We start from the raw sequence: 21,742 nt of genomic DNA, 5'->3' as shown, positions 1-21,742 counted from the left end.
GTCTGGTTCTTTCCGGGCCCCTCTCTGGGACTATGCTGGATTGGTGCTGGGGCTGGGTGGATCACCTTGCTAAAACAGGAGGTGTGGTGGCGCCAGCAGCCCGCCCTCTCCACCCCCACCTACCTCACCTTGGGGCGGGGCGGGGCAGGGCCGCCTGTTCAGGGCGGGACAGGGCAGGCGCCGTCCTCCTGCCCCCGGACTACAACCCGGAACTAGCCTCCCCTGGGAAGGCCGCGTCGCCTGGCCAGGAGTGGGCTCCTGGGCTGTGAATGTGGGTCACGGGGGTGAGGCCGCGGACACAGGGACGCCCTCCTTATCCTCAGGGGCCCCAGACCAGGTGCGCCCTCGGCAGGAGGTTGCACGGTTTGGAAGGTACAGGCGCCCCGTCCCAGCTGGAGCATGGCACCCCCGCGGGACGTGGTGAAGATCGCCATCCAGATGCGTGACGCCATCCCGCAGCTCATCCAGCTGGACCAGGTCACCCGGCCTGTCCGGCCAACATCCACCCCACAGCCCACCTCTGGGTCGCCCCCTTCCCATTGGAACGGCCCACCCCACCCCTTCCCCAGGTTCTCCCCCAACCTTACTCATTCCTGGCCGTGAGTGACCTCTCCAATTGCAGGCAAAGCCCCTGGCCGCTGTGCTGAAGGAGGTGTGCGACGCGTGAGTGCGGGCCTGACAGGCCAGGGGAAAGGGGAAGGTCAGGAGGGAGGGGGCGCCTCCTACCTGCCTCACTGAGCCTACTCTTCCCGCAGGTGGAGCCTGGCTCACTCTGAGCGCTATGCCCTGCAGTTTGCTGATGGACACAGGAGATACATCACTGAGAATGTGAGTTCCCTTTCCCCCTTGGTCTCTTCTAATTCCTGATTCCTAACCTTGATTCCTTAGACTTCTCATCCCATTGGAATGTGATCTTTCACAGAGTTCCAAATCCTCCCTTATTGACAACCCTGATTAACTAATCCTCAGAGCCCTTAGTGACTTCTCTCCCTTTTCTGCTGTCTTCTCCAGAATCGCTCGGAGATCAAGAATGGTAGCATCCTGTGCCTCAGCACTGCCCCAGTAATGTCCCCTCCTGGCCCCACCCTCATTCCCTTCCCTTCTGCCATGCCTCCCTTCTGCTTGCAGGGCCTCTGCCCCAGCCATATCCCTGTAGTGCTCCACCTAATGGACACCCGCGTTCCCACACCCCCAGCTACCACTCCTTACCGCCACCCAGCCTCCTCAACTTTGCTTCTGCTCCTGCCCGGCCAGGACCTTGAGGCTGAGCAGCTGTTGGGTGGGCTACAGCGTGGGAATCGTGAAGGACGTCGGGAAGCCCTGCAGCACCTCGGCCAGCTGGCGCCAGACATGACCTTTGCCCAGGAGGTTATCAGCCGTGATGGACTTCAGAGACTAGGCACCATTATTGAGGATGGGGATGAGTGAGCACCTGGTTGTGGTGGGTGGCGGACACGGTGGGGCTGGGGGTCCTGGCCTGACCCTGCTTAGCCCCAGATGTTCCCCCAGCCTAGGGGAGGTGCTGGCCCTTGCACTGAAGGCCTTCTTGGAGCTCATGGAGCATGGCGTGGTGTCCTGGGAGACGCTCAGCATCCCCTTTGTTAGGAAGGTGGGCTTTTCTAAGGGCAGCAGGTTGGGGCACTGGGGTGGTGTCAGGATCTGGCCATCTGTGGTGGTCAGGGGGTGAGGTGACAACCCCTACCCCTCTTACAGGTGGTGTCCTATGTGAACATGAACCTGATGGATGCATCTGTGCAGCCCCTGGCCCTCAGGCTGCTGGAGAGTGTGACCTTAAGCAGCCCTGTCCTGGGCCAGCTGGTTAAAAGTGAGGTGACACTAGATAGGCTGCTGGTGCATCTGCAGGTGTAAGTGTATGGGGGTGGGATACACATGAGGGTAGCGGAGCCAGATCTTGGATGGCCAGCTGAAAGCCTTCTTGCCCCAGGATGAACCAGGAGCTGCAAACCAAGGCCATGGCATTGCTGACAGCCTTGTTGCAGGGGGCCAGCTCTACTGAACGTAAGGTGGGTGTCCATAGGTGGCTGGATGGGGGCAGGAGCTGGTGGGCACTGTGCTCCACTGTGGGCCTATAGGGTGGGTACTTTTGATGGGGCTAAATCATCTAAGCCCCCTTCCCACCCACCTCAGCACATGCTTGACTACTTGTGGCAGAGAAACTTTCGCCAATTCATCTATAAGGTAGGAATGACTGGGCCAGGCAGACCCCCTCCCCACTCCTCTCCCTATGAGCCCACGCTCACACCCGTGGACTGGCTGTCCTCCAGAACATCATCCACAGTGCAGCGCCCCTGGGTGACGAGATGGCTCACCACTTGTATGTACTGCAGTCCCTTACACTGGGGTTGCTGGAGCCGCGCATGCGCATGCCACTGGACCCCTACAGCCAGGTGGGTGCCTTTGGGGTACACAAGGCTGGTAGCAGTTGGAACTTGGCCTTAAGTCTATTATCATGACCCCCAGGAGCAGCGGGAGCAGCTGCAGACCCTGCGCCAGGCTGCCTTTGAGCCAGAGGGGGAGTCCCTTGGTGCCGGGCTAAGTGCTGACCGTCGCCGTTCCCTCTGTGCCCGCGAGTTCCGCAAACTGGGCTTCTCCGTGAGTGATCTCTAACCAGCTCCCCACTCCTGCCTCAACCCAGGGTTGATGTTGTTCCAGAGGGCTGGGGCCCTTCCTCAGCTGCCTGTTCCCCTTCCCCCAGAACAGCAACCCTGCGCAGGACCTAGAGCGCGTGCCCCCCGGCCTCCTGGCCCTGGACAATATGCTCTACTTCTCTAGAAACGCACCCAGTGCCTACAGCCGGGTCAGTGATGGGGTGGGGTGGGTAGAGCAGGATGCCCACCTAAGCAGGGTCCCCATGGGCTTAGCCGTGACTCCTTGCCCCATTCTCTGCTCCTACCACCCCAGTTTGTGTTGGAGAACAGCAGCCGTGAGGACAAGCATGAGTGCCCCTTTGCCCGGAGCAGCATCCAGCTGACTGTGCTGCTGTGTGAGCTGCTCCGAGTCGGGGAGCCCTGTGAGTGGGACTAGGCACAGTGTGTCCAGGAACGGGGGACGGAAGGGCAGAGAGGGCCAGGGGCTGCACATACTTTCTCCCTGAGCCCCTCCTGCCCCCCTGCTCCAGGCTCCGAAACAGCCCAGGACTTTTCACCCATGTTCTTCGGCCAAGACCAGAGCTTCCACGAGCTCTTCTGTGTGAGCATCCAGCTGCTGAATAAGACTTGGAAGGAGATGCGGGCCACACAGGAGGACTTTGACAAGGTGGGTGGGTGGGAGCTGGGAGACCTGGGCCAGGGCAAGGGGCTGTGCCAGGTAGGGGCCCAGAGCTCAGGCCCCGAGCTGAGCTTGGGTTGGCTCCAGGTCATGCAAGTGGTTCGGGAGCAGCTGGCCCGCACGCTGGCCCTGAAGCCCAGCTCTCTGGAGCTCTTCCGAACCAAGGTGAACGCGCTCACCTACGGGGAGGTGCTGCGGCTGCGGCAGACTGAGCGGTTGCATCAGGAAGGCACACTGGCCCCTCCCATACTGTGAGTTGGTGGGGGTGGGTCTCAGTCCTAGTCTCCACCTTCCCTGGTGCCCCATGGGCCTTGCCTTAGGTCAGTCCTGGTCAGTGAACCCCCTTCCCCCCAACCCAGAGAGCTGCGGGAGAAGCTGAAGCCAGAGCTCTTGGGCCTGATCCGCCAGCAGCGTTTGCTTCGCCTCTGTGAGGGGACACTCTTCCGCAAGATCAGCAGCCGGAGGCGCCAGGGTCGTTGAGTGGGCCGGGGGGCAGAGTGTCTGGGTTGGGGTCAGGGCCCCTCTCATCACTCCTTCCCTGTTCCCCTTGCTGCCCACAGACAAGCTGTGGTTCTGCTGCCTGTCGCCCAACCACAAGGTGCTGCAGTATGGGGATGTGGAGGACAGCGCTGGCCCACCTGCCCCTGAGAGCCTCCCTGAGCAGCGTAAGGAAGCCATGGGCAGGGGTCGGACACCTGCTCCCCCAGACCGCTCCATGCCCTGAGACCACCTGGGACCCCAGTAGTCAGCCCAGCCTTCTTCCCGCAGTTCCTGTGGCCGACATCAGGGCACTACTGACTGGCAAGGACTGCCCCCATGTACGGGAGAAGGGCTCGGTGAAGAACAAGGTGAGGGCAGTGGGGGCCGGGCCTCCTTCCTGTCTGCTCTGGTTCCTCCCTGCCCCCGCTCAGTGCTCATGGCACCCTTGCCTCCTCAGGACCTCTATGAGTTAGCTTTCTCAGTCAGCTATGACCACGGGGAGGAAGAGGCGTACCTCAACTTCATTGCCCCCTCCAAACGGGAGGTGAGTACCTGGGCAGGCTGAGTTGAGTTGGGCAGATGGGCAGGGGAAGAGACGGGCAGGGCAGGCCCTCATGGAGTGGACCCTGTCCCCAGTTCCACCTGTGGACAGATGGGCTGAGCACCCTGCTGGGAAGTCCCATGAGCAGTGAGCAGACACGACTGGACCTGGAGCAGCTGCTGACCATGGAGACCAAGCTACGGTTGTTGGAGTTGGAGAACGTGTCCATCCCTGAGCAGCCACCCCCCATCCCCCCGCCCCCCACCAACTTTAACTTCTGCTATGACTGCAGCATTGCTGAACCTTGACAGTGAAGTTGGCCAAGGGCCACAGCGGGTGGAGGGTGGAGAAGTGCAGACTCCCTGACCTGCAGAGGCTGCAGCAGAAATAAAGTCTGCTTGGCTCTTGGGTATGTTTTGAGCCAGCTCTGAATCCTGTGGGCCAAGCCTACCTTCAAACTTAGCTGGTGAATGAGATGTCGGGCATTAGGCCAGGGCCACAAATCTCTGGGCAGCTATAGTTGAGTGGCTGGTGTTCTAGAGGAGGGTGGGGACAGGCTGGCTCTGTTGTCCTTCCCCAGATGAGTTCTCAGCCTCCCTCCATGCTGGGCCTGCAGAGAGGGATGGCCTGTTTTTGGGGCCCCAGCCAAGGGAGCGCTGGGACTGTCAGCCAGGTGAGGGAGAAGTAGTAGGGCAGGAGGCATTGCCCCAAGTGGATACCTTCCTGGGCAGTATTAACAGGGGCCTAGTCTAGGAGCCATGTTTCCAGAAGGCTCCTGATAGTCTGAGCTCAGACCTTAACCCTGCTTGGCCTGCCTTTTGTCCTTTGAGGGACTTGGAGGCCCTCTGATGAAAGGTAGAAAAGGAGATGTGAAGTTGGGTCTACTTTGTGCTGAAGGGCAGACTCAAGATTTCAGAAGATGTCCCCAGGTGGGGGAGGATATGAACTGATACGGAAAAGAGGGAATTCAGTGCAGGAAACCTGCATTTTGAAACCCACTGCAGGAGGGTGTGTGTTGGGGGGAGGTGGGGGTCACAGACAGGCCAGAGCCCCTGGGGGCAGAATTGGTTAGGGCTGTTTGACCCAGCTGGAGGTCACCTCAGAAACTATGGTCATAGACCCCAAGCCTCTGAGGCAAAGAGGAGCACAACCGCCCACAGGACCCACAGGACAGGCTGAAAGCTGCCACCACCCTCCCACTACCTCTTTCCCAAGGCCTCCTCAAAAATCTTTTTTAACAGTGTTATCCATCAACATATTACCTTGAAAAGTGATGAAATGACACCCCCTTTGGAGAATGTAATGAGCTTCCCCTCCCCTAGCTATGCTTGATTCAGGCATCCAGGGACCAGAGACTCCCTACCACACTTGGAATCATCTGCTATTGAGTTCAAGATGGAAATGGGGGTGGAGATCCCAGATGCAGTTAACTCTCCCAATATTCCTTCTCAATGCTCCAGTCCCTTGTGCAGGCCACCATGATCTTGACAAAAGCCTCCTGACTTCCTGCCTCGTCTTCTCAATACCAGCTACCCCAGCTGCTTTCTCAAATGTGAACTGATCTGATCACACTCACACAAACACAACCCCATCTGTATTCTTCAGTGTCTCCCTATTGTCCAACGGATAATAGTAGTAGTACCGTGATGAACAGAGTTGAGATGGCCTTCCAATAGAATGCCTGTAGCTTGCAGGGTTCTGGGTGCTTGGTCCATGCTGACATCCCCCCTCAGCCCAGCACCAGCACTGGCCTGCCATGTGCACCTCCCAGTCTCTTCTGATTTCCCCCTTCTTTCCCTTCTGCTCATTGTTTTCACTGCCTTGAGTCCTTTGACCTCTAGGCCAAGTTCATTGCTCCCCTGGGCTCTATTTGTGCACACCCTGCACACTGTCCTTGCCTGTTGGCTCATTTGTCTCCCCAGCTGGCCTGAGGGCTGGGAGAGCTTCGTCACCTCTGAATCCCCACATAGAATGCAGTGCCTGAAGGCGGTCAGGCAGCTCAGTGGGCAGCTCCTAGAACTCATGACCAGATAGATGGACAAAGTGGATGGATGACTGGAGGGTCAGACAGACCTTCTGAGCTGCTGTTGAGGTCACTGGCACTAAGAGGCTGGACTAGATGACTTCTAATGACCCTTCTTACCCAGAGATGTTAACCTCTTCTTTCTTGTCCTTTTTTTTCCCCTGAGGACAACCTCATGGACTCAGACATTGTTCATCAGTGTGTTCCTGGGGTCTGCCTGGGCCAAGTGCACACAGATGTGCCTTTGCTGCAGGACCTCCTTGGGGGCTCATGTTGGGAGAAGCCTCCAGGCTTCTGGAGTCTCCCACCATGTGGGGAAGAAGCTGGGACCTGTTGGGGCACCTGTAGGGATTTGGGCCAGGCCTGAGGAAGTTGTCCTTGGTCTTTTCTCCATTGTCCCTGGGCTGGGCTGCTTCAACTGAGGTGGAGAAGGGAGGGGCCTTTAGTCTGAGAGCTTCAGATAAAGAGGCAAAATCTGAAATTTTTAATCTTGTTTGGGTTTACAACAAAGACTGTGGCTTGGCTGCTAAAGCTCAGTGCTGATAGGGGGCTGGGAGAACGCCTGTAGGGAAGCACAGGCCTTAGGTGTGAGAAGTGGGCAGGACAGAGGCACAAGGTCTACTCCTGAGCAGCAGACCCAGCCACCTGTGGGCCTAGGGCCTCTGGAATCAGGCTTGGCCAGGAGAGCAGGAGCTGGTATTTCCAGGGGCTTGTGGCAGCAACATGTAGATGAAAAAAGGCTCTTGCTGGGCTGTGGGGCAGAAAGCACCCCAGGCTGCCCTGGATTAGTCCCTTCTTCGGCCCTAGAAAATAGTTTATAGCTTGGGGAAAGGGCTCGGGTATGTTGCAGAGGGAAACAGGAGGCACTGTCAAACTCCGGGTCAAAAACCCTGGGCTGGGAAATGGAAGCTGAGCCACAGGGCTGCTTACTGACCAGCCTCAGAGTGTTAAGGTCAGGTCAGCCCCTCCCATGAAGCGGGACTGGACACAGGTCACCTGGGGCAGTTGGGCTTGGAATCGCCTGACGGCAGCCATGCTAATACCAGGGCACATGGCGACATCTAACATCTGAATCTGCTTGCACGCCTGCCCAATGGTATCCAGCGTTCTGCAAGGAGGTCACTGAATGAGTACCTGAGCTGGTGTGGGAGCCCAGCCCAGCCCCAGCACTGTGGCACCATCAGACACACTCACTGCTCTGTGAGCTGACAGCAGCTGGACAGGTTGAGGTGCTGCAGCCTCGGCCAGAAGTTGGCTGCCTGAGTCCAGCCGTCGTCACTGAGGAGGTTGCAATGACTCAGCGCCAAGCGCTCCAGGCTAGGGCAGCCCCTTGCCACAGCCACTAAGCCCTTGTCTGTGAGTGCCGGCAACAGGCTCAGTGACAATTGCCTCAGCTGGGGGAACTGGAGCACCTGCAAGGATGGCGGTTGCAGGGGTGAGGTATAGTATGGCACTGGAGTCCAGGGCCCAGGGTCCTTGCAGGTTCCCCCACCCCCAGCCAGAGGAGTGGTCACAGGCAGAAGCCAATGAGAAAGGAACTTTTTCCATGCAAAAAGTGGGTGGGCCCAGGCCCCTGGCTTCAGCCCCAGGATCCTCAGCCTATCCACACCCCCAGCCCCACACCTTTGCCAGACTGGCATCAGTCAGCTTGCTGCAGGCTGTGAGATCCAACTCCTGCAAGGACTGCAGCATGAACAGAGAGGAGCCCTGTGGCTGGGGAGAAGGGTCCTTGGGTCCCAAGGCCTGATGCTCCAGCTCTCGGTGTGGCTATGGGAAGAGTGCCCTTTCTCCTGAGTTTGAATCATTCTGCAAATGATCCTCAAGACTCAGGAAGGGCAGAGGGCAGCTAAGCCCAGGGACCACACCACCCTCCATGACCTTGAGGGCCCCGTACCTCGGGCCCCTGTGTTGGCTCCTCACTTGGTTCCCCAAGGCCCAGAAGCCCCCAGTCCCGGAGCTCCTTGCACCAGGCCAGGCACAGTACTGAGAGGTGGGTGAGATAGATGCAGATGGCCTGCAGGGTCCGGTTGGTGAGGGCCACACAGGAGGATAAGTCTAGGACCCTAAGGCTTGGGCCCAGCAATGGAATCAGGGAGAGCACCGAGGCATCCTAGGAGGGAAGTAGGGAAAGGAGAGAGCAATGCAGAAGTGGCTTGTGCCTGTGTCACCAGGCTTGGCAGAGTTACTAGGAAGGTTCTGGCCCCACAGGTAATAGGGAGCTACCAGAGGGGTCCATGGAGGGAAGCCACAATGTCCCTGTGCTGGTGAAAGGTCAGAGTGGACAGGGTGAGCCATGGGGTAGGAAACCAGGAGGAGTCTGCTGGAGGACAAATGTCTAGATTGGCTGGAACATGACGGGTGCTGGTGGAAATTTCTAAGGTATCTGCCATGGTTGTGCTCCCAGCCCTCTGACCACAGCTCATTGGACTAGCAGTGAACATTTGACCCTACCGAGCCAATCAGAAATGCTCCCTCTAGAATTTGAAGCAGAACAGTGAGGTCACAGTGGGCATAGGGCTGCCACCTGCCAGAAGCAGTCATGGTTAGGGGAGCAGAAACTAAGGGCAGAGTAGAAGAAGCTGGTTTGTAGAGAGATGCAGAGACACAAGAATGTGGAGCGCCAGAGTCCAGCTAAGAGACATGGAGTGGAGCAGAAGAAGAAAGGGGTTTGTGGGGAAAGGCTGAGAGATGGTTTTCAGGTTGTGAATACCCTGGTCACATTAATAGACTGAAGGAATAATCTGCTAAAAGAGGACTGACGTTCCCAAGACAGGGATGCCATGTGGGAACAGAGCTAAGCCCTATCGAAGGGATTGGCTTCAGCCAAGTGACCCTGCTATTTGCACATCACAGTGTCTCCCTCAGGCCCTGTCCAAACAACCTCTTCTGTGCCCCTTCCCTGCAGGGCTTGGTTCTGTCACCTCCCTTCACCAGTTTTTCTTGCCTCCAGAACACCCACCCTCAGTACCCCTCCCCAGACTACAGCGGTCACCGAGCACTTGGCATGTGAGATGTGTGCCACGTCATGGGCTGGGGCATCCTGGTCTCTTGGACCTCCCTTTACCTACAGTAGGGGCTGCTGGGAAAAGTGCTGGCGGCAGCACACTCTGTCTAGGCTCCTTTCTCCTGCCAGGCTGTGTCCCAAGTTCAGTTCTAATTACTACTCCTTGGACGGACACAAACACTGAGCAGTTCCTGCCTGGTGCCACAAACCCAGGTCCCCCGGCCCGCGGCGCTGGTGAGGAAGGAAGGGGATGGCAGGCTCACCTTGAGTGAGGAGCAGTAGGCCAGGCTGAGGGAGGCCAGTGGGGGTGGAGCTCCATGCACTGAGCCCAGGGCCCGGGCCAATTCCCGCCCGCTCACTAAGCAGCACTCAGCCATGTCAAGGCTCTGCAACTCCCACAGGCCCCCCAGGGCTGTACATCCTGCATCTGTCAGCCGCTGCAGCTTCCTTAGGCTCAGGTGCTGCAGGTGCCGCAGGCCCCGGCTCACGGCCAAGAGTGCCCTGTCAGAAAGTTCTGAGCAGCCGCTGAGGTCCAGGGAGGTAAGGCCTGGTTGCTGGTGGCAAAGGGCAGTCACAGCATCTGTGGAGAGGTCCCGGCAGCTGTGCAGGCCCAGCTCCTGCAGCTGTAGCCCGGCCACCTGGCCCAGGGCCTGCAGGGCCTGGGGTGGCAAGCCAGTGCCACTCAGGTCAAGGGCATGCAGCCTACCAGCCCGTTCCTTCACGAATCGCAGCAGGTTGCGGAAGGAGAGATGGGAGGGGGAGGAGTCCTGGGGGCCGGTGGAGCCCTGGGCTGGGACTAGCTCGAAGGTGAGGCAACAGTAGGCCAAGGAGAGGCGCTCAAGGCTGGGGGTACAGCTGCTGAGCCGGTTGAAGCTGAGGTCAGCCAGATCCCGCAGGCCAGCCAGGTTGAGCTCAAGGAGGCCGCTCAGTGCCTGCTGGACCCGCTGTGCTATCTCGGGCTGAGCTAGCAGCATGCCTGATGCGAAGAGGCTGTTGCAGCCACTGAGGTCAAGGCTACGTAGGGCCGGGCAGCTCAGGACCAGGGCCACGAAGGAGGCCTCTGTGGGGCTGCCCCCACCGAGGCATAAGCTCTGAAGATGTGGGCCCAAGTGGTAGGCAACAGACTGCAGTACCTGGTGTGAAGCTGGCGAGCCATCCAGATTGGTTAGGCCGATGCAGGAAATGCCCTTGAGACCCAGGCTCTTGATGGCCGAGAGGGAGGACAAGGACACGGGGATGTTGTAGCGCACGTTTGTCTGAGGGGCAGCAGCAGGCCTGGGTTAGTCCTCTGGCCTCAGAAGGTGGTAGGCATCGTGTCTGGTGGCAAGTTGCTGGCCAGAGGTAGAGGGCAGGCCAGGAAAGGGCCCTTCTACAAGGGGACCCACTGTAGTATATAGTGTCATGTGTGGTTGAGGGGGTGCTGGTAGGAAGTGGAAGCTGGGAGAATAAGTCACATTGGGGTTTAAGGGGATGACTATGAGGGGAGGGCAGGGAGGTTAGTGGACAGGACTGGATGCCCAAGGAGGGGTGGAGGAAGAGTGGGGAGTTGGCATGCTGGGTACAAGAAGACTGGGGGGCTGTCCTGGAGGAGACCCAGTGAAGCCTCCAGTGAGCAGGAGGACAAAGTATGCTGGACCCCAACCTTTGGGACTTTCAGAAGGTGGCCAAGACTCATGGATTCAGCTCCTACTTTAGGGACTCAGAGCTTGGCATTAGCTAAGCAGCCAGCCTCCCCTACTTTCTTGAGAGCATATAAATAGCCCTCAGAACAGGTGAAGGTGGGAAGAAGTGAGGTGTCACTCACTATAACCCCGATGGTCCAGATGCCAGATGTATGGGGCAGGTAGTGAGGCCGAAGTCCTCTGGTGGCGTCAGTGTTTCGGTCACACCAATGTTTGCAAAAATGGGTTTTGCATGTAAGTGAAAATATGTGCATGCATGTATGTGTGTGTGCATGTGCTAACATGTGTGGGTCCTACAGGCTCCCGAGTTCAAGATGTGCTTCTGATCCCTGTGGCTCATCTCTGGAAGGTCCATCTTAACTCAGGTGAAGAAAGAGAAGCCTCCATTTCTGGGGGCAGAAACTAAGAGAATGAATCTCAGAAGCACTAAGGAAGTTGAGCTAGCCCTGCCGTAGAACAGGGGTGCGAGGGTGGAGAGCACATGGTTGCAGTGGGGTGACTGGGTGGGTGGGAGGCCAGCTCAGGGCTAAATCATTGTGGAAATAATCTGGCTTGTGTAGTTTGGGGAGCCCTCAACTGAGGTTTTTCATAGAACCTTCTCTGATCTTGTGCCAGAGGGAGCCAAAGGGCAGTTGGTACAGGTGTTTGGGAATAGGTTTGTGGAAGGAGGGAAAAGAGAGCTCGGCTTCTAAAATTCTAGCCCCAGTTCTCTACCCCTGAGGATGCCCAGGTTATAGGCAAGTGGTACTCAAAGAAGGCTCATGTCTTAATGTATAAATACAATCCTGATGCAGGAAAGCAAGTTCCCTGAAAAACCTGTCTTGTCAGCAATTGCAAGAATAAGCTCATTTTCCCTGCTGTACCCCACAGAACATCATCAAAGAGAAGCAGAAAGGTAGAAATGACACATAACATGAATTCCCGCAAGACACTTATCAACAGGATCCTCCCAGGAAGATACCCGGAACTCATCTCCAGATGTGGAGAAACCAGCCAGCCACCATGGCTGTCATCATTGGAAGAGGCGAGTGGTGAGATGGGGACCAGCTCCTGGCTGCTTCCACTGAAATCAGGGGTCAAACCAGGTTCCCTTTCCAGACCCCATTTCTGTCTGAAATGTCATTATGGATGAGAGGAGCACTCCTCACAGATCCCCTTGTGGACACTGGGAGACAGTGTCCAGCTCCTGGGACTCCCAAGGACCTGGGGTCCTCTCTCAGAGTTAAGGAGAGCTGGAAAACATCCCAGTGTGTGAGGGTGGGGAGGGTGATGAAAAGATCAGGAAGGAAAGGTTTTACAAAGGAAAGGTAAAGCAGACCTCTAGCCATTTCAAAGCCCTGCATGTCAGATGAGTCAACCTGATGACGCAGGGAGTGAACTATGGGGGAGTGCAGAGCATGCTGGTTGCTGAGGCAGCCCCCGCCCCCACAGTCACATGCCACCCCCATAGGACCCAGCTCCCAAGTCTTTAGTCTTCCTTCTTTCTCTTTCACCCTGAGCCTAGGGAGTCAGGAATGTTCCCTCTCCCACTGCCTCCCTAGGAACAAGTTAGACCAACAGCCAAGGGAAGGCACTGGCAGTCAGCCCAGGGTCCAAGTCCAGGGATGGCTGGTGGCAGCAAAAGCCACCCGATCAAGGGGCAGGGCCTGGCCTAAAGGACTTCCAGCTATGGGGTGGTGTGAGACTTGAGACCGCCTCCCTGCTCCCCATCATTTTTCTTGGTGGGGATGGGGTAGCCTCTATGTCATCACCCAGGTGGTCTAGCCTGGACTCAAAGTGCAGGAGCCCAGGAGCAGCCTTTTAGGGATACGGATCATATGCAGGGGCAGAGCAGCAGGCGAAAGAGGCTCTTGGGTTCTGGTCTTTGGCCTGGTATAGGAAACTCCTCCTTCCCAGGCCCTAGGAAGATGCTTCTAGAGGCCCAAGAATACCTACTCCAGCGTCAGCCACACCATCCACAGAGGGGCCAACTAGCCGTTGGTCTCCTACTTTCCAAATGCTGGTATCTTAAGAGTAAATTCAGTCATTTGGGAAATGCCCTACACCTGCTAAAAGTGACACATGTCCTTATGAGAGGCCAGGATTTCGCTGTACCTAATGAAGCCTGAGCTTAGGCTGAAGGCCTGTGTGCAGACTTGGAAAGCCATCTGATAGAGAAATGGCCCTGTGTGCTGGTACAGGAATGCAAAGCTAACACACCTGTTCTCTAGACGGCCTTTGAGAAAACATATACCCTGGAACCCAGGAGCTTTGGTCTCTAAAGAGGAGTTAGACCTCTGGGTCTTTATAAACAGCTCAGGCAGGAGAAAGCAGAGGAGAGCAGAAGCTGAGCCGTCCTGAGTTTTTCAGTGACCAACCCAGCAGCAGGCAACCAGGCCCCCAGGAATGGGCAGAGCCTGGGTGTATGTGGAGGTGCTGCCTTTGTCTATCTTCTTATTTGAGAAAAACTGGGATTAAGTGGGGGTAAGTCAGGGAGAATAAAAAGTCACCAAGTCCAGCATCCTAGCCTGGCCTGGTAAGCCATTGGCTCCAGCTTGGTTTTGGTAAGCCAGAATCTTCCATAGCATCTACTAGCTAGGGCACTACCTCCTTATCAACCTGCCCACATCTGGGACCTGCAAGATGGTTCCTGCCAATAAGGTTCTGTAAGTTGTTCTCCGGAACATGGTGGTGGTAGGATGTCTGCAGGGCTCTAGATGCCCAGGTACCTGCAGCCTGGCCTTTCAGTGCTTCCAGCCCCAGGATGCTGGTGGCTGAGTTTTGCAGAGGCACCAAATGGGTCTGTCAACATTCCATCTGGAGCAGCCCCAGCACTAGAATGGTAGACTCTAAGATCCCTAAGTCTGTCCCTGGCCTCTTCTTCACTTCACTCCCTTACTCCTATTCCAATCTCACCTATACCCTTGGGCCTGACTGCCTACTTTGCTGCTTCTGCTCTCTCCTTTGCTGGACTCCAAGAGTCTCTCTCTTGATAACATCTCAGGTTCCTCATGGCCCCACCACCCCTGTCATGCTGGTATGCTGATTCTCCTTGTCCCCTGCCTGGCCAGGGATGATGAGATGACTGCCTCCTTTGGGTGTGTGCTGGGGATACAGAATTCTGTAGGAATTCCGGGGAATTCTGTGCTGAGGAAGCCATGGCCTCCCCGCTTGTTTGCACTGTCACGCCTGACTCCTGGCTCTCTTCTCATCCCCCTTGAGATTTCTTTCCAAGCCCACCATCTTCTCCAGCCCCTGATGATGCTGCAACACCCTCCCTCACTCCAGCCTTCTCAGAGATGACCTGTTCTGTTTCCAAAAGAAACCAAAGCCATCAGGTGGGAAGGCCCACCCTATGTTCCCATCCACCAGCCCACTCCTGGCAGGATCCATTCTAATCTCCTTTCCTCTCCTACTCTTCAGTTCAAGGCTACTCTCTTCTCCCAGCCTACTGAGCCTGTCCCCTTCCTTCTTCTCTGAGAACACTGCAGCCTCTGCCTTTCCATTGCTCCTTCCTCAGAGTCCACAAACACCCCAGGGTCTTAAACAACAAAAAGCCTCCCTCGATCCTGCACCCCTTCTTCTTACCTCTCCTATTTCTCCCCTTCCTTCCACAGTCATGCTTCTTGGAAGCACATGGGCACACCCACACCTGCTACGGTCATCTAGTTACCCCTTGCTTCACTCATTTCCCCCTCCACCACTGCCCCCCTCATTCCTGGCAATAGCTCCCCTTCAGCCACGTCATCAACATCTGGGGGCTCCTCTGCAGACCTCCCATGGTCCTCTCTGCCATGCTACCTGCTATGGATGGCCAGTCTCCCCCTGATGCTATCTGCCATTGGGGGTTCTGCAACTGACCTCCTGGCTGTCCTCCTACCTTCTATCTTACTCCCCATCAGCCTCTTTTGGAGTCACCAAAGAAGAGAATGACTCAGTCCATAGATAAGTGGGTTCCCCATGGTTTGTTCCACTCAACACACACACACACACACACACACACACACACACACACTGCTCCCCTCCACATGTACCCTGCACTTCATCCGATTTCAACTACTTTATTTGTGGTCCACATCATTTTCCAGAAAAGCATACCTTGGGAGCCAGTTCCCTGATGGACCTCTCTCTAGATACAGGGATTCAACAGGCCCAAATCTGAATTCACTGTTTTATCCCCCAACTCTGCCCTTCTCCTAAACCCTCAGTGCCCTCTACCAAGTTACCCCAGTCAGAAATCTGGGTGTCGTTCTAGGCTCCTCCCTCACATCCAATGACCAAAGTCCATCCCATTCCATCTCCTTGACATACTGCAATATGTCCCTCAAGAAGCTCCCACCTCACTGCTTCTGCCTTAGTTCAGGTCCCCTTATTGTCTGTCAAAAATATCTTACAGCAGTTTCTTCCTTATCAGGGTCCCGGCCTCCAGTCTTTGGCTCCATCTATCCTTGGTATTGTCACCAGGCAAAAGGCAAATTGACCATGATCTTCAGGGCCTTTGATAGTTTTCCCCTCATAGGGTAGAGGCTGAGCTTCTTGGCTGGCGTTTAAGCCCTTCTATGTCAGACCCTTGCTTACTCTCCAGACCCAGCTTTCCCATGCCTGTGCCCCCTTCTTCGCCACCCCTAGCTCTGGGAATGCCAACTTCTGACCATTGTCTCATGCTGCCATGCCTCTGCTCAGTTGCTTTTTCTGTTTGGGTGTAGTGGGGTGTCACCCCTCACCTACTCCTATTTGTCTATTCAGCAAATATTTATTCTTCTCTTGAGACTCAGCCGAAGCATCCTCTTCTCCATAAAATTTTTTCTGATTCTTCTCTCTGTATCCCTGGTGTGCCTTACCCTCTCCTTTTGACTTGTGCTGTCTTCCTCTCACTACCAACTCCTGAGTGCTATGTCTTCCTCAGCTCTGCACCCTCAGGGCCCAGCACAGTGCTAGGCACAGACTGGAAGCATCAACATCTGGGTGAGTGAGGCCTCTCCATATGTCTTTGGTAACTTTCCATCTTCTTTCTGCCCTGTGAATATTCCAAACCTCTCTGCTGAGGCCCCAGCCTCTACCTTTCTTTTTAATCCCCTGAAACAACTTGGCCTCCAAATTCACCAAGCAAAGAGGCCACTAACCTCTGAGGAACTTGCTCAGCAAACGGCTCCACACTGCCACCCCTACCCCTCCACTTCCTCAGGAGAGGTGACATCCTCTTCATCCTATCAAAGACCAAGCCTTGTACACTGAAGCCTGCCTCTGCCACCACCTCAGGTGGCACCCACCATTCCTGACCTCTCCTCCCTATATTCACTCCTCTTTAAGTGACTCCATTCAGCATACAAACACATTTGAGACTTCTCCCAGTTAAACTCCTTTTGTCAAGTTAACCTCATCCTCTCATTACTGCACTATTTATTTCCTTCCTTTTGTAGGGGAAATTTGTTGCAAGTAAGGTCACTCTCTACACTTCTTTTCTCATTTACTCCTCAACCCACCTGGCTTTTCTCCCCAGACACCAAATGTTGCTGAAGCCATTGGTGACTTCCCTGTATCTGAAACATCATGGACACTATTTGTTCTTTATTTTCTAGACTCTTTGTGGGATTTGACACTGTTAATGATCCACTCCATTCTTTAAATGCTCTCTGCCCTTGACTTCTGTGCCCTCCTCTCGCTGGGATCTCCTTAGCCCCCTCTGTAGGTGCCTCTTTCTTTCCATGCCCTTGAACTGGTGTCCTTCCCTAGGGCATTCATTCTCTGTGGCCTTCTGTTCCTATGGCTGGCTCTTCATGCTCTCCCTGAGGGAATTTTCCATGGCTTCAATTTCCACCCATTCTTTAATAACACCCAAGGTATATTTATTATCCAGACCCTTTCTTGGATTCCTCACTCAGAAATCCAGCTACCAACTAGATCTCACCATCTAGAGTCTCACATTTCAAATTTTCAACAAATGCAAATCAAATTCCTTTAAACAGCAAGGATAGATAACTTGACAATAAGTCCTACACATTTAATATGTGACAGAGGAGGATTCCAGCCCAGCAGGTAAGGGGAAGAGGAAGATTATACATAAATGGTATGGTATTTGGGCTATTTGAAAACTAATTAGTTTAGCTTCTTACCTCATAGCATAAACCAAAATAAACTTTACCAGTAAAAAATATAAAAATTAAAACCATAAAACAGAAGAAACGATTTTGCTGTGAACCTAAAACTGCTCCAAAAAATAAAGTCTAATAAAAAAACAGAAGAAAAATATGAATGTATATTTATCAAGTTTCTGAAGAGGAAAGGGATCTCTAAATTTAAAAAGCAATGGAAGAAATAAGAAAGAAAAGGGTGTTCAAAATCAACAACATAGAAATTTAACCTCTGTATCTCATAAATAAACACATATCTACAAATCAAATTAAAAGGCAAACATACTAGGGATATATTTCAATAAATACATAAAAGATTAATCTCTTTAATGTATAAAAAGTTCATACAAATAGATAAGAAAATACTAAGACCCCGACAGTTAAATGAATAAAGAACATGAATAAACAAAAGGGGGAAATATAAATGGTTCAACTGAGAAAACTGTTCAAAAAAGTAAAAATTAAAACAAAGAGTTATCATTGCTTGCCTTTCAAACTAGCACAGATGTCTGCATTCACCTCCTAGCTGGGCTGTCTCCCTAATATTCCAACTCTCCCCTCCAGTCCACTCTGTACTGCAGAGTTCTAAGACACAAATCACCTGGGTCACTCCCCTGCCTTAACATTCCTTTCTTTAAAGGCTCTATGATGGTAACCAGGAGAAAGCCCCAGCAATGCCTCCTGGCACACCTGCCATCTTGCAGTTTGACTCTTGTCTAGCCTTATCCCCTACCACTTTTCCTACACAGATCTAAGTTCCAGTCACATGGACCTTGTGTGGTCGTTTCCAGAACTATTTCACAGCTTGGTGCCTTTGCCTGTGTTGTTACCTGGAAGGCCAACCTTCATCTTCCTCCTACTCCTTCAGGAAGCCCTCCCTGATGTCAATCTCCTTTGGATGTCCTTCCTCATGTTCCCATTGCACCATACATTCCAGTGTCACAGCACCGAGCATATGATATTATAATCACTTGGCTTTCTCCTGCACTGGACTATGGGCTCCTTGGGGGAGGGGCTATGCCTTATTCATCTGTATAGTCCCAGCACTGTACCCAGAGCCAAGTATGTATGAATGTAATGTATGTATGAATATGTATACATAAATGAGTGGATGGACGATGTATGAGCAGGGCCATGAGCAAGCTGAAGTGAGAGACAACTGAGAATGGGCCAGGTGAATGTGGGTACCTTACCTCCCGAAGGGCATTCTGGGCTGCACAGTACCAAGCCCGACTCACGAGGGAGGCCTCTTTTTGATCTGACAGAGGCAGGAAGCTCAGAATATACGTGAGCATCTGAGGGAAAAAGACAGGGCATTGGAGGTTGTTAGAGCTGGGGGCCTTTGGAACCTTCTCCAGCTCACAGCACAGTAGGTCTGAGGGGACTAGACCATTGGCTTCTAGTTCATCTTGGATCCTAAGCGTCAGAGTCTTTACTTCCCCTCTCTAGCCTCCAACTATCTACTGTGAACAAACCTTTCCTGAGCACCGCCTGGATGCAGGTTTGTATTGACTGATAAAAAATCAAATTTCTTGCTCAGTTTGGTAAAAAGAGCCAGGGCACTCAGACCAGAAGAACCTAATTCAAATCCTTACTCTATCAACTGACCTCTCTGTGCCTTGTTTTCCTTATCTGTAAAATGGCAATTGTAGTGAGATTTAAATGTGTTATTGTGAGACTTAAATAACATAGTAACATATCTTGCATAGGATCTAGAACACAGCAAGTCAGGTGCTCCTCTGATCTTCAGGAAGCTATACCCCTTCCTCCTGCTCTCAGGTCAGGCTCCAGGAATCCATTCTTTTGCTATCTTCTCCACTGCCAACTTGCCTTCTCAGCTGGTAAGATATAATCCCAGCAAAACCTGGGAGGCTCAGGCCTTAGTTCCACCTATGTTCTATGAAGCTGGCGGGGGCGGGACGCAGAGAAGGCTTAAGGTTGGAGGTCCTACAGGGTCCTGGGAAGGGAGTCTCCTGTGAGGCAAGGAGTGCCTCTTCTTTTCTTTGGAATCTTCCCTCCTTGACTCCTGTGACATTGTGTTTTCTAGGGCTCCACTCACCACTCCAATTGCCCTGTTTCTGAATTCTTCTGTGGCTCCCAGGGCTCGGACCTGGGCCTTTCAATTTGTTTACTTCCTAGGATAATAAATTCAATTGCATGGTTTCAACAGTTATCTTTATAGAATAACTGACAACTCAACATCCCCTTATTGTCTTATTCATGTGCTATTCCAGTGTTGCCAACTGTCCACAGGAGCCTTCATCTAAATATTTTACGATCACCACCATCTCAACCAAAATTCATATTCTGCCCTCAGTCCAAAGCAGCCCCTCCTCCCAACTTTCCAGTGCCTGAGCTTCAATGCCAACAGTGCGTCTTGCCTAAAGATCCTGATAATACTTTGTACTCTTCATGCTTTTCTGTCCCTTGCTCTCAGATACAGGTGTAAAGCACAGGCTTTAGGCCAGGCTAACTCAGACTCATTCACATCATAGCTCCACTACTTCCTAGTTGTGTAACCTGTGTGACCTCAGGCAAGGTACTTAACCTCTCTGTGCCTCAGTTTCCATACCTATAAAATGGGGATATTAGAAAATCTAGATCATAGTCTTATGGGGATTAAATTATAAATTTATATATATATATATATATATATATATATATACATATATACACACACACACACACACACACATTTGATATGTGCTTGACACCTAGTAGGTGTTCCATAAATGGCTGCTGGATTGCTGTTACTAATATTTCTACCTTTGAAATTTTACCACCTTAGTAGTCCAGATTTTCATCATTTTAGAGCTGGATTCCTTCTACAATCTCCCACCTGACCTTCCTGCCTCCAGGCTCATCCCTGCTAATCATTCTGCACACTGCAGCAAGGTTAATTTTCCTAAAAAACAGCTTTCAGTTTCATCACACCCCTGATGAAAACTTTCAGGGTATCCCAGTACCTTCAGGACACAATTTCCACTCTTGGGTGAGCACTGCCAGGCCTCCATGCCTGATTCCCGATGGACCCCATTCCAGAGCTTCCCCAATCCAGTCTCTCCACTGTCCTACAAACACAGCTTGTCTATTTTCTTTTGCCTATGCAGACCTCTTTCCTGAAATGCCCTTCCTTAAGCTTGACCTCACCAGCTCATTCTGATCTCTTCTCTTTTCTCATCCCTAGCACACAGAAGGTGCTCAGCCAATACTTACTGGATTGAATTAAGGATGGACAGTTCTCTACCTCTATTTTCATGAAAGGTTTGCTCAGGAAAGGAGTGGGGAGAAAAAGCAGATCAACTACTGAGAGGGGAGAAAAGCCTTCCAGGCCAGGGAGGCTAGACATAGGGAAGAGAACACTGGTGGGGACTGACCAAGCCCCCAACCCAGGGGTAGGCAGGGAAGTCTGTTTGAGTGAAGATAAGATAGCGGCCATCCTGTCTTTTGGGGCTCAACAGCCAACCCAAGGAACAAAGGGAGAGGGCAAAAAAACCTGTCCTTACTGAAGGAGGGAAGCACCATTCTTTAGGCTGAGGAGCAGGGTGACCTTTCTAGAGGGACCGGAGGATACAGTGATAAGGATGGAGTGGCCAACCCATGAACCCCATCGGAAGGGGCTACTAGAGATATGATTGGTCATTTCTGGAATCTATGGAGATGGAGTAGAAATCCACTGGGGCCAAGGGGGAAAAGGATGCCATCATAGAAGGCTCAATAGGGTAGGAGCAGCCCTACTTTTGCGAAGGGGAAGGAGTGCCATTCCAGGGCCCATGGGTAAGGGTGCCCTGTCTCCTGTTGAAGTGGGAAGGGGCAGCCAACTCTCAGGGCTAAAAGGATGGAGAGGCCATCCCAGGAAGCCACTGGGGACAAAAGCTGTTCTCTCTCTCTCAACAATGGCGGCAGAGTGGTCTTGCTTCACGCTAAGAAGGGGCAAACATCCCATGGGGCCAAGGAGGTAGGGGAGGCCATTACTAGGGGCCAAAGGAGTGGGGAGCAGGCTTGTCTTTGGTGAAAGAACTCAGCGACCATAAGTTGATGGGAGGGGCCAGTCTGTCTCCCACCGCGAGGGAGGGGACAGCCGTCTCTAGAGGCGGAGAGAGCGGAGCATCATCCTAAGGGGCGAATGGGGATAAGATCGGTTACCCTTGGGGACGATGGGAGGATGGAACAGACATCTTCCAGAGCTGAGGGGGAGGGGCGGCCATTTCAAGAGAAGCTGAGTAGGCAGAGGCCCTGTCTTCGCTGAGGTGACAGCGCAGCCATCCCCAGGGGTCGATGGGGAAGAAGAGGATGGTCCCCCAAACTAAGGGGATGGAGTGGCCCAGAGGTGGGGCCGTTACCCATAGCTTTCAGGTCCTGGGGTTCCTCTGGCAGGTCGTTTCTGCCTGACAGTGGGGACCGGGCGAACAGTCTGACAGCCCCTCCCCACAGCCCAGGACCCTTAGGGCGGAGCCTGTCGCGAGCTGGGCCTGAGGGCAGCCTCCTCTCACCTCCTGCGGTAGCGACTCCGCCATCACATCCCTGCCGCCTCCGCCCCCGCGCAAGTCTTACTGGGAAATACAGTCCCATTGACTCTGGGGGCGGGTCTAGGGGAGGAAGTGGACCAACCTC

At 53.7% G+C, this 21,742-nt stretch overlaps 2 protein-coding genes across 3 annotated transcripts; one reads left to right on the top strand and one right to left on the bottom strand.

Annotated features, from left to right (window-relative positions):
* The first annotated feature begins 193 nt into the window (after positions 1–193).
* On the top strand, positions 194–4,714 carry ELMO3 (engulfment and cell motility 3). Its single transcript, XM_019656030.1, has 20 exons — positions 194–477; positions 623–663; positions 756–828; positions 1,012–1,062; positions 1,255–1,424; positions 1,510–1,609; positions 1,714–1,865; positions 1,946–2,024; positions 2,149–2,199; positions 2,286–2,408; positions 2,482–2,613; positions 2,717–2,818; positions 2,923–3,031; positions 3,140–3,276; positions 3,376–3,539; positions 3,648–3,760; positions 3,849–3,953; positions 4,057–4,136; positions 4,226–4,312; positions 4,405–4,714. The coding sequence occupies exons 1-20, from the start codon at positions 400–402 to the stop codon at positions 4,615–4,617; spliced, it is 2,160 nt and encodes a 719-aa protein (XP_019511575.1). The 5' UTR covers positions 194–399; the 3' UTR covers positions 4,618–4,714.
* Positions 4,715–6,793: 2,079 nt separating this feature from the next.
* Positions 6,794–21,723, bottom strand: LOC109390092 (Leucine-rich repeat-containing protein 29). 2 transcript variants are annotated; one of them, XM_019656142.1, is made up of 6 exons: positions 21,622–21,723; positions 18,322–18,423; positions 9,600–9,890; positions 7,956–8,099; positions 7,527–7,744; positions 6,794–7,440 (listed from the first exon to the last, which is right to left on the bottom strand). In XM_019656142.1, the coding sequence occupies exons 1-6, from the start codon at positions 21,643–21,645 to the stop codon at positions 7,272–7,274; spliced, it is 948 nt and encodes a 315-aa protein (XP_019511687.1). In that variant the 5' UTR covers positions 21,646–21,723; the 3' UTR covers positions 6,794–7,271. The 2 variants fall into 2 exon arrangements, with proteins under 2 accessions (XP_019511687.1, XP_019511694.1); XM_019656149.1 differs by lacking the exons at positions 18,322–18,423; positions 21,622–21,723 and adding an exon at positions 8,227–8,442 and having other exon boundaries at positions 9,600–10,462.
* Positions 21,724–21,742: the final 19 nt, after the last annotated feature.

The sequence above is a fragment of the Hipposideros armiger genome, unplaced genomic scaffold (assembly GCF_001890085.2).
Source record: "Hipposideros armiger isolate ML-2016 unplaced genomic scaffold, ASM189008v1 scaffold_9, whole genome shotgun sequence".
Lineage (NCBI taxonomy): Eukaryota > Metazoa > Chordata > Mammalia > Chiroptera > Hipposideridae > Hipposideros > Hipposideros armiger.
This window is presented reverse-complemented; position numbering and strand designations above follow the sequence as displayed.